Source organism: Pseudopodoces humilis, chromosome 7 (genome assembly GCF_049639895.1).
Source record: "Pseudopodoces humilis isolate 2021_Gansu_Grassland_sample_001 chromosome 7, ASM4963989v1, whole genome shotgun sequence".
Lineage (NCBI taxonomy): Eukaryota > Metazoa > Chordata > Aves > Passeriformes > Paridae > Pseudopodoces > Pseudopodoces humilis.
The window spans coordinates 52,611,012-52,624,307 of NC_142206.1; the positions used below are offsets into that span (position 1 = coordinate 52,611,012).

At 49.4% G+C, this 13,296-nt stretch overlaps 1 protein-coding gene across 1 annotated transcript in view; it reads left to right on the top strand.

Moving 5' to 3' along the window:
• Positions 1-12,215: 12,215 nt before the first annotated feature.
• RCOR1 (REST corepressor 1) overlaps positions 12,216-13,296 on the top strand; it is an 82,334-nt gene continuing 81,253 nt past the window's right edge. The window contains exons 1-2 of the mRNA XM_005520115.3: positions 12,216-12,430; positions 12,530-12,589. Of these exons, the coding sequence (XP_005520172.1) occupies positions 12,244-12,430; positions 12,530-12,589 (247 nt within the window). The 5' untranslated portion in view covers positions 12,216-12,243. The remainder of the gene's footprint in view (positions 12,431-12,529; positions 12,590-13,296) is intronic.

A 13,296-nucleotide genomic window follows, 5' to 3' on the forward strand; every position in this document is an offset into this window, starting at 1 on the left:
TGAGAGGTTAACTGCAGATGACAGCTCATTTCTTTTTGCTCTTCTGCCCAGAACATCCTGCCAATACACACATTATAAATAACATGTTCTCGTGATAGTAATGGGGGGGCATTTCAGAAGCAAGCATTGCTTATTTTTTTCAGGAGTGATTACATGACATTAGGGGGTTCAGCTTTAATACCATCTGTTACCTTGGCTGCTGGGATCAGCTGTTTCCGCTGCAGGATCTCCACTGCTGGTACCCTTGACCACAACCCAGTTCTGTGTTCTGAATTAGAAAGTTGAATGTGAAGCAAATTAACATAAAAACCTAGAGAAAAGGGCAAGTTGCATTTTTGATGTGCCTGAGACACCGGTGCCCATGTGACTCACAGTTCACGACTCGCAGAGCGGTGTCATTCGTAATTTGTGTAAGCGTTCACTTGCTCACCCACACACACCCGTGTTATATCCTGCTTTTCCATGCAAAGCACTCAGCCAGCCATACAGCCCAGTTAGCAACACGCTAGCTCTGCTTTCACACAGACTATGCCACATCAGTGCTCCTTCTGTGGGGAATATATTTACTTGCTGTAAGGAGCCATCTAGTGAGGGTTTACTGCACATAAAATTAAAGTAACTGTTTCTTTACTGTTTGCCGGCAATACCGAAAGAAAACGTGCCAGTTTTTTCTCTTCATGTTCTCCTTGCCGCACTTAGGGTGCAGCAAAAGCAAACGTGTTGAGCAGGTGAGGCTGTGCAGGACCGAATGCTCATTGCCCGGCCGTCCCTGTGGGAAGGACAGGAGCACGTGTGCTCACCGTGGCTCAGCTCTGCTCTCGGGGGACCCGCACGGAGCCAGCACAGTCCCGAAGGACCTGCCCTGTGCGCTGGCAGGAGCGAGAGCCAAGTGTGTGGGTGGAGAGCGCAGGGAAGGGCCGTGGCAGGCAGAAAGGAAAAGCCATAAACTCGGTCCCTCTCTGGTGTGCGGGCTCTGCAGGCACAGCCAGGCGGTGAAAGTGCCCTTCGTCAGGCAGGCGGCGATGGCAGAGCTGGGAGCTTAATTTAATTGGCAGAAGGCTGAGCCAGAGCCTCCGTCAGCTCACAGATAAAAGAGAGCAGCGTTTGAATGGTGGGCACTTCTTGCGAGTTTGCTTTTCAGGTTTGTTTTGTTCTTTGAAGAACGAAGAGTTCGTGCAGATGGAAATGTGAGAGTGGAGTTGAGAGTGTCTGTGCACTGCAGAAATCTGAAGTTACTGCTCCTGGAGCATCAAAAGCACGGCTACAATGCAAATTCATGTGGTTAGGAACTGTACAGTCTGCAAAGAGACCAAGCACGCCAAGTTAAGTATTAAACCCTCACTCAGGGAAATGACTGCAGCTTTGCCACAGGTTAGAAGTAAGATTTTTTGTTGTGCTCTAAAATTTTACCCCGTGAGCGCAGCTGGGTGCAGGGACAGGGTGGAGGGGCAGCATCGCCTGTTTCAGGTGTGCTCCAGACTAAAAGCGAGCAGGCAGTGGGGTCTCCATCAAGGCATGCCTGGATGCTCCACAGCAGGATGTGCTGGAGGCTCCATCGCGACATTCACTGAGGGGGCTCCTCTGGTCCCTGCCAGCCTCCTGGGGGGGAGTTTGAAGCAAGCAGCTGCCCAGCACTTTGAGCAGCCTTATGCTGTGCTGGCACTGGAGTAATCCTCCCCATCTCCTGCCTGCCTATTTGCAGTGCTGGCTCTTAGTAGGCAGCTTTTCTGCTCCTCGAGAGCTCAGCTCTCTGCTCTCCCACGTCGCCCTCAGCTCAATTCCCTTAGGCACAACTGGCCAGCCCTCAATGGGAGAGCTCCAGCACCGTGGCACACTGGAGGAAAGAGGCGCTGAGACGTTTGACACTGTGATACACAATGAACAGGACAGTCATTTTTCATAGCTACGATGCATATCAGGATAGGGAAAGTAATTCAACTTCTATAAACAAGCCCATATTCTACAAAACCCAGACACTCTGTCATGCACAAGAAAATGCCCTGAATTATGAATGTCTGCCATTTCACAATAACTATTCCTTGCTTTTAATTTTTTTCCTTGAAAACTGCAATCAGTTAATTTTTTAATTTTTTTTTTTTTTTATTTTACAGTGAGAAAACACCTATTTTTAGTTGGTGTAAATTATTTGACTACATCAATGATTAATAGGTTTAATGTAATAGCTGCAATGGAAATTTAGAAAGCAAACAAGCCAAACAGAGCTGAATGGACTTGTTATAATGATTTCATTAGGGATTTTTAAAAGTTTGCTTTATACTTGCAGTTTGTTGTCAGAAAGAATTGGCTGAATTCAGTCAAAATGGTTTGTTCTTTGTCTGTCCGTGGTCACCATAGCTACCATTTCAATCTGTTAACATATGTGGTATTATTTTGTTCCTTTCTCTTAAACTCTGTTCACAGATGCTGTCAAGATTTCCCTTTGTACATATCTGATCGGTTCATGCCAGGTTTGGCTCTGTGCCTTTCCAGGGGAGAGCCTCTATGATCAGGACAAAGTGGTTCAGCACTCGGTGCAGCAAGAGAGGCAGGGTTAGAAGCTGGGGTGGGGATGGCTCCTACTCCACTAAGGCATGGGATCTGCGAGAAATACAGGGAAGACGTTGGGAAGGCACTGTCAGAGGTGTACCTTTTTTCTGGAGAGGTGGGTATTCCCTGGATGTGCTGTGGCAGCTCCTTGGCTGCCATAAATCAGTATAAATGCATTCATTTTAGTGGAGGTGTCGTGTCTGCTGGTAGTCAGGTCCTGTGATGTTGCTCATTTGGGTAAGGAGCCAAGAGATGAAGGGAGGCACAGCTACAACATTTTAAATAAATAAGTAATAAGACTGTACAGGCTCTGTTCTTTTGCTTTTTCCAGTCTTAGAAAAGGTTCAGGTTGGCACTGAGGATGGAGGTGTATCCGCTCTGTGCTATGGAGGGGATTGGAATATTTAGAGGAGATCAGATTATCCACATTTCGCATTTTAATTGGCATTGAGTGAGGAAAAAAAATCAGTTTTTTCTATTGCTGAATGTGAAGGTGATTGAGATGGCTTCATTTTCTTTGCAGCTGTGAAGCAGGCACGTAAATATATTGATGTATGTATGCAGTACACTTTATAGCGAAGCTGTAAGAGAAATCAGATAGTCTGGAAAATGCACAATTTCCTTTCAACAAAGCACTCACAATAGAGAGTAAAGTTAAGGTGAGTTCATATATTTATATTTTTAAGAGCAAAAAAGCATTTGTTTAAAGCTCTGTGGCTCTGATTTTCCAGAGCCACTGAGCACCCTGCTCTCTGGTTTCTTTTAACTGGTGCTGTAGGTTTTCAGCATCTCTGACAGCCAGGCCCCCTTTACTAATGCCTGCAGAGAGGAGCTGGAGAAAGTGTGAGAAACATTATTGTAATGAGGGGCTAATTCTGCCTCTCCTTCCTGCCTCTCAGTGCAGATGAAAGAGTGCCTGCAAGTCGTGTTATGTGCATGGGAAAAGGGAATTCTGATTACTGTCTCTGGCTCCCCAGGGGCAGGGATGCTCTCTTAGCACAACTCACAGTAAGTCACATCTGCATTTCCAGTATAAGGCCCATTTTTAAGGACTCCTAGTTTAGCTATAAAAATTCACTTAGCATGCATGAATAGAAACCAAATTGACAAGATAGACCATAACTATGCTCTGAAAGGGCCATTAGTTCCTGTCATACAAAAAATCCACATTTTTAAAAAGCAAGTATTATTCACATTTGCACAACAGGCTGTAACCATTCCTTCTAAGTCATTATAGACTGTATGGAAATAATAATTTTCAAAATCACTATTGATACCACAGGCACAGAAACAGCAGGAGATAGATGCCTTTGCTTGATATTAATCCAGAGCCTTCCAGTGCCACTGAGCAGGTTGGGATCAGTTTAAACCTTTGATTTACACCAATGTAACTAAGAAGAGGAAGACTACAGAATAAAAATTTGGTCTGATATCTGAGTTTTGTGCAAGGTTTCTGGTGTCATCAGGGGAATCCCAGAGGGGCAGTGGCTGTAAGAGGTACCAATGAAAGACCATTCATCTCCTGTGCTCAGTGCTGCTGGGCAGGGGAAATGAATCTGTATTTTGTGTGTTCCATGTCTAATAAGGGCAAAGCTTGGGGCAGATAGGAATGTAGCTTTTTTTTTTTTTTTTTTTTTTAACTGTGATTTTAAGAGGTACTAGGTCATGGCTTTTTAGAAAATTGTTTCTTTTGGTTCATGATTAGTGCCTCACTTGACACCAAATACAGGTTTCATTAATTTTTTTAATTTCTTTTTGGGGTTTTCATGTGTCACAGATTTTCTTCAGACAAATACCAGTAAGGAACTAACCCGTATTTCTCTCTCCTCCCTCTGAGATCACTAGCATTTGAGATTTCCAGATTATTTTGGGCTGAATGAAGAGAAAGTGTACAAATCAAAAGCTGGCACTAGAGTCCTGTTGAGCTGTGCTGCCTTAGGGGTGTGTTCACAGAAGCTGGGCCTGAGCCTTCCACTGGTTTTACAACAAAGGGAATTTCCAGAGATCTCAGCAGAGCAATCCCCACATACATCAGAAGGATGTGAATGAGATGATTTTCTTCACTCTCACATGCAGGTATGGACATACAAACCTGTATATTTTTACTCTATTACAACAGTTTGCTCGGATCTATGACTATGAGTTTTGAAGGGAGTTTCAGATTAATTCTAATAGTTCTCTTTCCCATGGGAATGCCAGTGCTCTGAGGCCCTGTAGGATAGCCCTGGCTGCATTTCCCTAAGATCCCCTATGTCTTGGGAAAAGACTGGGCTGAGTGGTGGAGTGAAGGGGGCTGCGTTGGCAGAAAGTCAACGCGGGGATTTTTTGGTACAATTTCAGGAGCAAGCAGCTGCCTCTCAGCTGGACTTTTCTTCCCCATTGCTGGGATTACCAGGATAGCAGCAAGACAGCGAGACACACGGAGGACTCCCAGGGAGGCAAGAGACCACCTGGCTGAGGGACTTTGCTGTGGTCAGAGCCCTGGGCACCAGCGCGTCTCCATGGCAGGGTGCAGGGAGGGGCTGCCTGACGTTTTGCAAAGGTGGTTCACCTCTCTCTGGGCAGTGTTTTCTGCTCCCACCGTGGACTGCAGTGACATGGGCCACGGGAAAGCTGCCACTTTTATGGAGGGGCTGTCATAGAGGAGTTTTCCTGCTGGACCTGGGCAATGTTTCTTATAGTTAGTTACCCTTGACGTAGCAGCGTCCTTCAAAGGTAATGCCACAGTACTGCATGAGCTCATGGGGAGAACTTCTTCCCTCACTCAATTTAAAAAAAAAAAAAAAAAGAAAAAAAGAAGTCTGATTTTAACACTGAAATGCAAGGGATTGTATTCCTTGCAAAGCTCTCACAACTGATATCTACTGTTAAAGCTCAATCCTTGTCCCACTAGGTCTTGTAACGAAGAGCTCTCCGAAGGGATTGTGTGCATTTCTTGTTCAAAATCTCCTGTGAGAAGAATTATGTTATTTGACTCCCTAAAAAGGATGGCAGCTGTCCCCTGCAATTCTATCTCCCTTCACAGACTAGCACTGCTCATTGGCTGCCCCAGAGACAAGTGAAATGGAAGTTAATAAAAAGAGAGTGGTATATTCCCAGGTTAAGTGCTGTGTTAACTGCAATCATCCCTACGATTAAGTGGCCCCCTAAAAGTAAATATTTTTTCCCCATATGTTTTTTTAAGGAGTGATGAATCTCTTCACACAGTGTGTTTCTCATCAGATATGGAGATTAACTTAAACACAGAACTGACTGAAGCAAACCCATCAGCTATCTGAGGTTTTCTACTCTGGTTTTGCTGCATGCCTCTTCCTCATCCTCAGGGAGGGGAAGGTGCCTGTCCCACCTCACTCAAGGTTTGTTTTTTGGGAGAAGGCACCAGCTATGGAGGGGATACAACCAGAGCCTGTCTCACCTCCTCTCACTGCTGTCATTTCCCATATTCTCCTCCAGAGCTCTTCTCCAGGGCAGATCAGAGGTGCAGGACAGGGCACAGAGAGGGGCTGCCCGCTCTGGCTGCTGCCTGACAAGGGTGCCCAGCCCTGGAGCACTGCTGGCTGGGAAAGGGGGAGCTGAGGAGGAACGGGGCTCCTCAACAGCCTCAGGTTTAATTCGCTGAGAGGAGCTCTCAGGAGGAAAGGGAGGAAGTGGAGTCCTGTGAGGGCAATATAGGGTAGTGGGGAAAGCATACAGCCCCCGCCAGAAAGGAGCCAAAACTCTGCAAAGGGGGTGGTCACAGTAGCATGTACAGATGAGTGACTCCTGTTCCCATCAGCTTCACAAACTATGAAATATCTCCTAGCACAAATGCTGAAACAAACCCACTGCGGGCTGCGTCCGCGCTTTGCTGGGGACAGACAGGGCGTTCTCTGCAACTCTGCCCACGAGGTTGTCGTGTGCTCTCGTCCCACTGCTCTCCCTGGCATTGCCACCCTCTGCCTGTGCAGGATTTCAGTCTCATCCTCTTCTTCCTCCCACGGCCATCTCTCAGTGCCGCCCCTCTGGGTCAGCCTGGAGCCCTGCTCCAGGCTAAGACAGTGTTTCCTCGGCTCCCCTGGTCCTGCCATGCTCAGCCTGCAGCTGCCAGCAGCCCTTCTCCTGCCTCCCTCTGCTGATCCAGCCCCAGCTCTGCACCCTCTCACTCCCACCACAGTCCCCTGCCTCGATTTTTTCCGCTGGCCTCCCACTGACTACAGGATATGAGCCATTCTCTCCAGTGGGAAATAAAAGTTTGGATTTTGGATTCCTTCTCTAAAAGCAACTTTTAGGTTGAAAGGCTCCAAGGACAAATTTCCAAAGACCCGCAAGAGATTTAGGGACAGATTTTAAAAGTCTTTTAGTCACATTAAGATGAAATTAGATTCCCCTTGGGGTTTTTTTCAGCTAAAGGAGGTGCTTTTGAAATTTGCACATCACTCCTGTTTATGTCTGTTAGGCATGTAAATGCTTCCTGAGATTTAGGGGTTGAACACCTCAAGTCCTGTTGAAACCTAAGAAAATCTGGCATCATCTCATGTGCATTCCTTCAAAATTCCAGCCAAAATTGTTATCCAACTTGGAGCATGAAGTTCTAAAGTAAGAGATAATAAACCAGATTTCCTCTCTGCATTTGCAGGCAGCTTAGCACAAGGGGAAAAAAAACAACCCATAGTGTTGACTGTATAAACATCTTGTTCAAAGGGTAACATTTTCCTGATTAATAGCCTTTCAGTATTAAAAACAATCAGTCTAGAGCATGATTAATTGTCCTTTTACTACTGGTAACCAGCTGTATGTATATACATACATACATACATACATACATATGTACTTGTGTAAACACACAGGCACATTCTCACTGGGGTAAGCAATTTTAGTGTGTCTGTTTTCAAGGAAAATACATTATGAAGGAGGTGAGAGAGCTGCTTCTAAAACTCCAGCTAATGGGAAGGGTTTTAACTCTTGTAACCCTTTGTTGCAAGAACTAGCAGCCCTGAGGATGCACAATAAGCATTGTTGTCCTGAGAAAAGGCTTGAAACACTCACCTGGGCAGGAAGGAGGCCAAGAAAGAAGCAGAAGATACTCTTCATCCAGGGAATAAATCTGTTCAGTTGTTGGGCACCCTGAATGCATTTCTATTTCATCTGTATTTTACTTGTGGGACTGACAGGGTTAATGGCAATATGAAAAGTTTTCACTTAAAAATTGGCAAGGAGAGGTGGTTTTCTCTTAACAAAGAGAAACAAATTTCAAGAAATTTTTTAAAATGACAGTCCTGGCTGGTCCAACCTGTTAGGCCACAGTATACGCACAACAGTGACACAGTCTTCATAAGGAAGAGACTTTATTTTCCACTCTTTTTGCTCTAATATCTAAACAGGTGAGCAGGTTAACCACTACATTACAGTATTGTCCAGAAGCTGCAGCCAAGCTCAGGTGCTAGGAAAATACCCTCTCTGCTTTACATAACTCAGACTGCTGCAGATCATACATTAAATTCCTCTTGAAGAGCCTGAGCAGGACATACAGGTGTGTGCAGTCGTGTGGGATCATGGCCTGATGTGTCTAAATGAAGTTTTCATCCAGGTAAACAAGACCCTGTACATACCAGAGGCTCTCTTAGTGCTCAGAGGGTTTCCTCCCCATCTGTCCCACTTTGCAGAAGTTGAAATAATGAAGTGTTAACATGGGTTTTCTCCAGATTAAGGGCTGTGAGCCAGAGGAATAGAATTTGTTGCTCTTTTGGCATAAGTTAGAAGCTGCATAGCATGTATTCACTGTTGCTGCTAAAAAATAAAACACAATTCTGTATTTTGTGTACAGTGCCTGAGTACACACTCGCCTACACTCTGCAAAGAGTTTCCTTTATGGCCAGAAAATAATTTTTCAAAGTTTCCTTCAAGAACAACACCAAAATCTGTTGTGCTGTTTTGTGACACTCCCAAAAATTCAGGCTTTTATGCTTAAGCATAAAGAAGCCCAACACCACTGTTCAGAAAGGAAAAACAAACAGGAAGAATTTTGTGAATGGTTAGAAACAAAAAGCTCCATCAGCATCAGAAATGTTATATTCAGGACTCATGAATTTCTGCAGAAAGGCTGGAAAATGAAGAGCAGCCCTGCTGTGGATGAAGAGGGTGTTGTTGGCCTGGGACAACAGCTGTGACAGGTGCAAACGGGCTGTGACGGTGACAGCGCTGAGACTTCCTGCTCTGGGGACACGCACACACATGCACAGCGCAACACACGCAGCCCTCGGCAGCCAAGGGAGAAGGCACAGACCCACTGCTGTCCCCGGGCCCCTGCTTATCGTCTGCTGGGGTCAAGGAGCAGCCTGGTGAGCGGGCAGCAGGGGCAGAGCGTGCCCAGCCAACCTGGGACATGGCTCAGGTAGGGGTGGCATCCCTCATGGCACTGCCCAGGAGTGGGGACACAGGGAATGTGCTACTGCCCCACTCACTGTGCCAGGATGGAGCTGCCCCACTCACTGTGCCAGGATGGAGCTGCTCAGCCCACTGTGCCAGGATGGAGCTGCCCCACTCACTGTGCCAGGATGGAGCTGCTCAGCCCACTGTGCCAGGATGGAGCTGCCCCACTCACTCACTGTGCCAGGATGGAGCTGCCCCACTCACTGTGCCAGGATGGAGCTGCTCAGCCCACTGTGCCAGGATGGAGCTGCCCCACTCACTGTGCCAGGATGGAGCTGCTCAGCCCACTGTGCCAGGATGGAGCTGCCCCACTCACTGTGCCAGGATGGAGCTGCCCCACTCACTCACTGTGCCAGGATGGAGCTGCCCCAGCTCACTGTGCCAGGATGGAGCTGCCCCACTCACTCACTGTGCCAGGATGGAGCTGCCCCAGCTCACTGTGCCAGGATGGAGCTGCCCCACTCACTGTGCCAGGATGGAGCTGCTCAGCCCTGTCCGGGACGGGCTGTGGGGCAGCGCTTCGGGACAGGCGCACTGTGGGGAAGTGCCGGCAGCAAATGTTGTTTCAACAGTTCCAATGAGGGAAATTGTGTAATAAATAATTTAGATGATTGACTTAAGATTTTAATCCTGGGGCCTAAGTGGGTAATGGCCATGAAGAGAGGAGGAGGGAGGGAGGAAGAGGAAGTGAAGGAAGACCAAAATTAGGCCCAGATTTGCAAAACTGTGCACATGTGTGTGTCTCAGTATAAGCTGTACACATTTCCAAATGTCATCTGTGGTCTCAGGTTCAAGTTCGAGTTCGGGTATGGTTCAGCCTAGGTCTTGGGGGAGTTTTTTTAAAAATTATTTATATATATATATATATATATATATATTCTTCTTTCTTTAGTACTGGGACCTTCAAAGCTCATTTTAAAATGATCAGGTGTTCCCTTCCTGCCCTTGCATTTCAGGAGTAGAAATCCTCAAATATAGAGGAGAAGGATAATGAACACTCAGCCATGTTTGCAGTCCTGTCTATCATGAAAATGTATTTTCTGCTACAGAACTAATACACTTTGCAATGGGAAATATTTGTAGCTGTCAGTGCTGGCGTTTAAGAGCATCACTAATTACTCCCCTAATTTAGAACTGATATTTTCAAAGAATGTGGGATCAAGAGCCACCATCATAAATTTTAGTTTTGTGAGCTAGAAAAAGTTGTTTTTATATATGTACTTTTATATATGTACTTATTTTAATTTTTATAAGTGAAAATAAGCCTATTTTTTCAGTGGTAAATAACTGGGGTGAGTAAATACTCACAGGTACATGCATGTGTAAACAAAGGAAACTGCCTATCAGTATGTACACACCACACACATACCAAGTGAAGATGGGAAAGGAGATATTGTAAAGACCACAGTATGCTGAAACAAACTACCACACACCTCAACAGGGTATTTCTTTTCATAATTTTAATGGAGAAAAACAGTACGTGAATATTAAGGACCCTTTCCAAACTACTCCCTGGAAGTGAAATAATTTTGATAATCTTAGGCACAACACAGAGAAGGAAGGGTAAGGCCAGGGGCTGGAGACGATGGCTCCCCCGCGGCAACTCTTTCCCCCTCCCCCTGTGCAAATTCTCTTGGATTAAAATGGCAGAGAGAGGCAGGGAGTGGCTGGGGACAGTTTGGCTGATACGAGATAACCGCTGCTGGTCAAATGGCACTTTTAATTGCTCGGGCCAATAAAAAAAAAAACTTGCTACATAAGTTAATTTGAATGAAAATAGCAGACACACCCGACAAGCTGCTTTCCATGACCCTGCATTGTGCTGCCTCAGCCTGATGTACAGTTCGAGTCGCAAATAACAGCGTGCGGTCTGGGTATACTTTGGTTGCCCATTTGAGTTACGGCGGGGCTGAACGCCCCGTTTTTCCCCCCCAGCAGTTCTCCCCGACGCCGTGCGGGTTTTCCCGACGGGAGCCTCGTGTGCCGAGAGAAGGGAACACGGTGCCGCTGCCGCTTTTGTTCCCCGCCTCGCCCCGCGGCCGGGTCACGCCGGGGAAGGCACCGAGCGTGGGACGCGGCCGCCCCGCCGGGAGGGCTCCGTGCGGGCCCCGCCTCCGGGGCCGCGTGGGGAGCCGGGCGCGCCGCCGGGAATGCGGGCAGCGGGATGTGCCGCCCGGCCGGGCTCCGAGCGCGGACCCCCGGCTGGGCACGAGAGACCAAGGGGGAGCCACGGAGTTGCTTGAGGGGACCTGGGGCGGCGCCCGGGGCGAGGGCGGCTCCTGGGTACCGTGCGAGACCCGCGGGGGGCGGCTCTGCCCCGGGGGCAGCTGGCAGCGCCCTTCTGACGGGGCCGCAGCACGGACCCGCCCGTGCGGTGCCGCTCCCCGGCCGGCTGCTGCCTCTGCCCCGGCTCTCTCCGAGCCCAGCGCTGTCCCGCACTCTCGGCGCCGCTTCGGTCGGGCCGACCCCCTGCTCTCCTCAGGCCACTCCTGGCCTGGGACCCCAATCCCCTGGCAGGACTCTCGCCGCTGCTGCCGGTGGGAGCCGTCCCGAACGAACCAGGCACAGACCCCCGACCCTGCCGGGCTCAGCTTCTCCTGAACAACTGAGCTTTGTATGGAATCCCTTTCAAACCACGCCGAACCCTTCCGCCACGGGGGGGGGGTGGGGGGGTGGGGGGGGGGGCAAAGTAGTCCCTCGCCACGCTCCTCCCGGGTCCGAGTTCCCGGCGGGGCGGCGGAACCGGGGCCGAGCCGGGGGAGAGGCCGGGGAGGGGCTCCCCGGCGGGGGGTGCGGCCCCGCCTCCCGCCCGCTCGGCTCCGAGCAGAGGAGATCGGAGCAGAGGTATCGCTGGGCGGAGAGATCGCGGATCCCGCACACACACGGCCCGCGGTCCGCCTCCACCGCGCCCAGCGAACGGAAGCGCCGGGCCGCCGCGATGGACAGGCGGCGCCGGCCAATGGGCGGGCGGGATGGCCTCCCAAAATGTAGGTTTGGCCAATGGGAAGGGGCAGGAGCGGGGGGAGGCGGGGCTGGCCGCGGGCAGCAGCGCAGGTTGAGTGGAGTCCCAGCGCAGGGCTGGGATGAGCCTCAAAGTTCGGGGCGATCGTGGTGGGGGATGTAGCAGCGCCGCCACCGCCGCGCACCGGCCCGGCCCGCCCCGGCTCCCGCCCGCCCTTGGCGCCTCCCACAGCCCTCCCCCCTCCCCCGCAGTTTTTAAACTCTGATCTTTCCCCCCCCCCCCCCCTTCCCTTCTTCTCCACACCCCCCCTCCCCTTCTTCCCCTAAATGCCAGCCATGATCGAGAAGGGCCCGGAGGTCTCGGGGAAACGGCGGGGCAGGAACCAGAACGCCGCCGGGGCGAATAATAACAACAACGGCGGCAGCAAAAGTTTATCTGCCGCCCCCAACGGCAACAGCAGCGTGAACTCCTGGGAGGAGGGGAGCTCGGGGTCGTCCAGCGATGAGGAGCACGGTGAGGAGCGGGTGCGGGGTGCGTTTTTTTGGGGGGGTTGGGGGTTACAGGGGCCGCTCGGGCCCACGCGGGTAACGCTTCTCCCTCTGCCTCCCTCAGCTGGCGGCGGAATGAGGGTCGGGCCGCAGTACCAGGCGGTGGTCCCCGATTTCGACCCCGGTAAGTCTTTATTATGTTTTAAGGGGGGCAACTCCTCCCCCTCATCCTGTGCTTTGGACCCCCCCCCTCCCCGATGAACAGGGGTACTTCCCCCCCACCCCCCCTGGTTCCGCTCATCGGGTCCAAAAATAATCTCCCTTTAATTCCACTCTCAAGCACCCAGAGCAAGAACAAGGACCCCCCCTTCCTCCCCCTCCCCAGCGCACACGGTTGATAAAAGAAGTCTCGATGCTTTCCAGAGGGCGCTTTGCAGGCAGGGAGGAACAGGGAAGCTGGCAGGGCTGGAGGAGGCAGGAGATGGCAGTTGGGTGGGTTTTTTTTCTTCTTCTTCTTCTTCTTTCTTTCTTTCTTTCTTTCTTTCTTTTTCCTTTTTTTTCCCTTTTGTTCGGTTTTTTTGTTTGTGTTTCTTTCTTTTTTTGTTTGTTCCATCCTCTCATGAACTCGTGTTTCTGTGGTCTCAGTAATAGGGGTGGAACTAGAAGACATCAAGTTATAATTATAATTTTTTTCGAAGGTATTTAGAAGTGACTTTGGTCTGTATTTTAATTTTTTCTCTTCCTAAGAAGCTCGCTGCTTCTGTCCTCAAAAAAAAAAAAATTTGTTTTACGTTCCAGCTATTCTGCTGCGGTTCTTTGTAAGCTAATTTAAAGTGGTATGGAAGCAAATTTTGAGCAAACAAAGGAATTGGGGCTGTGCTGAAAGGCAGG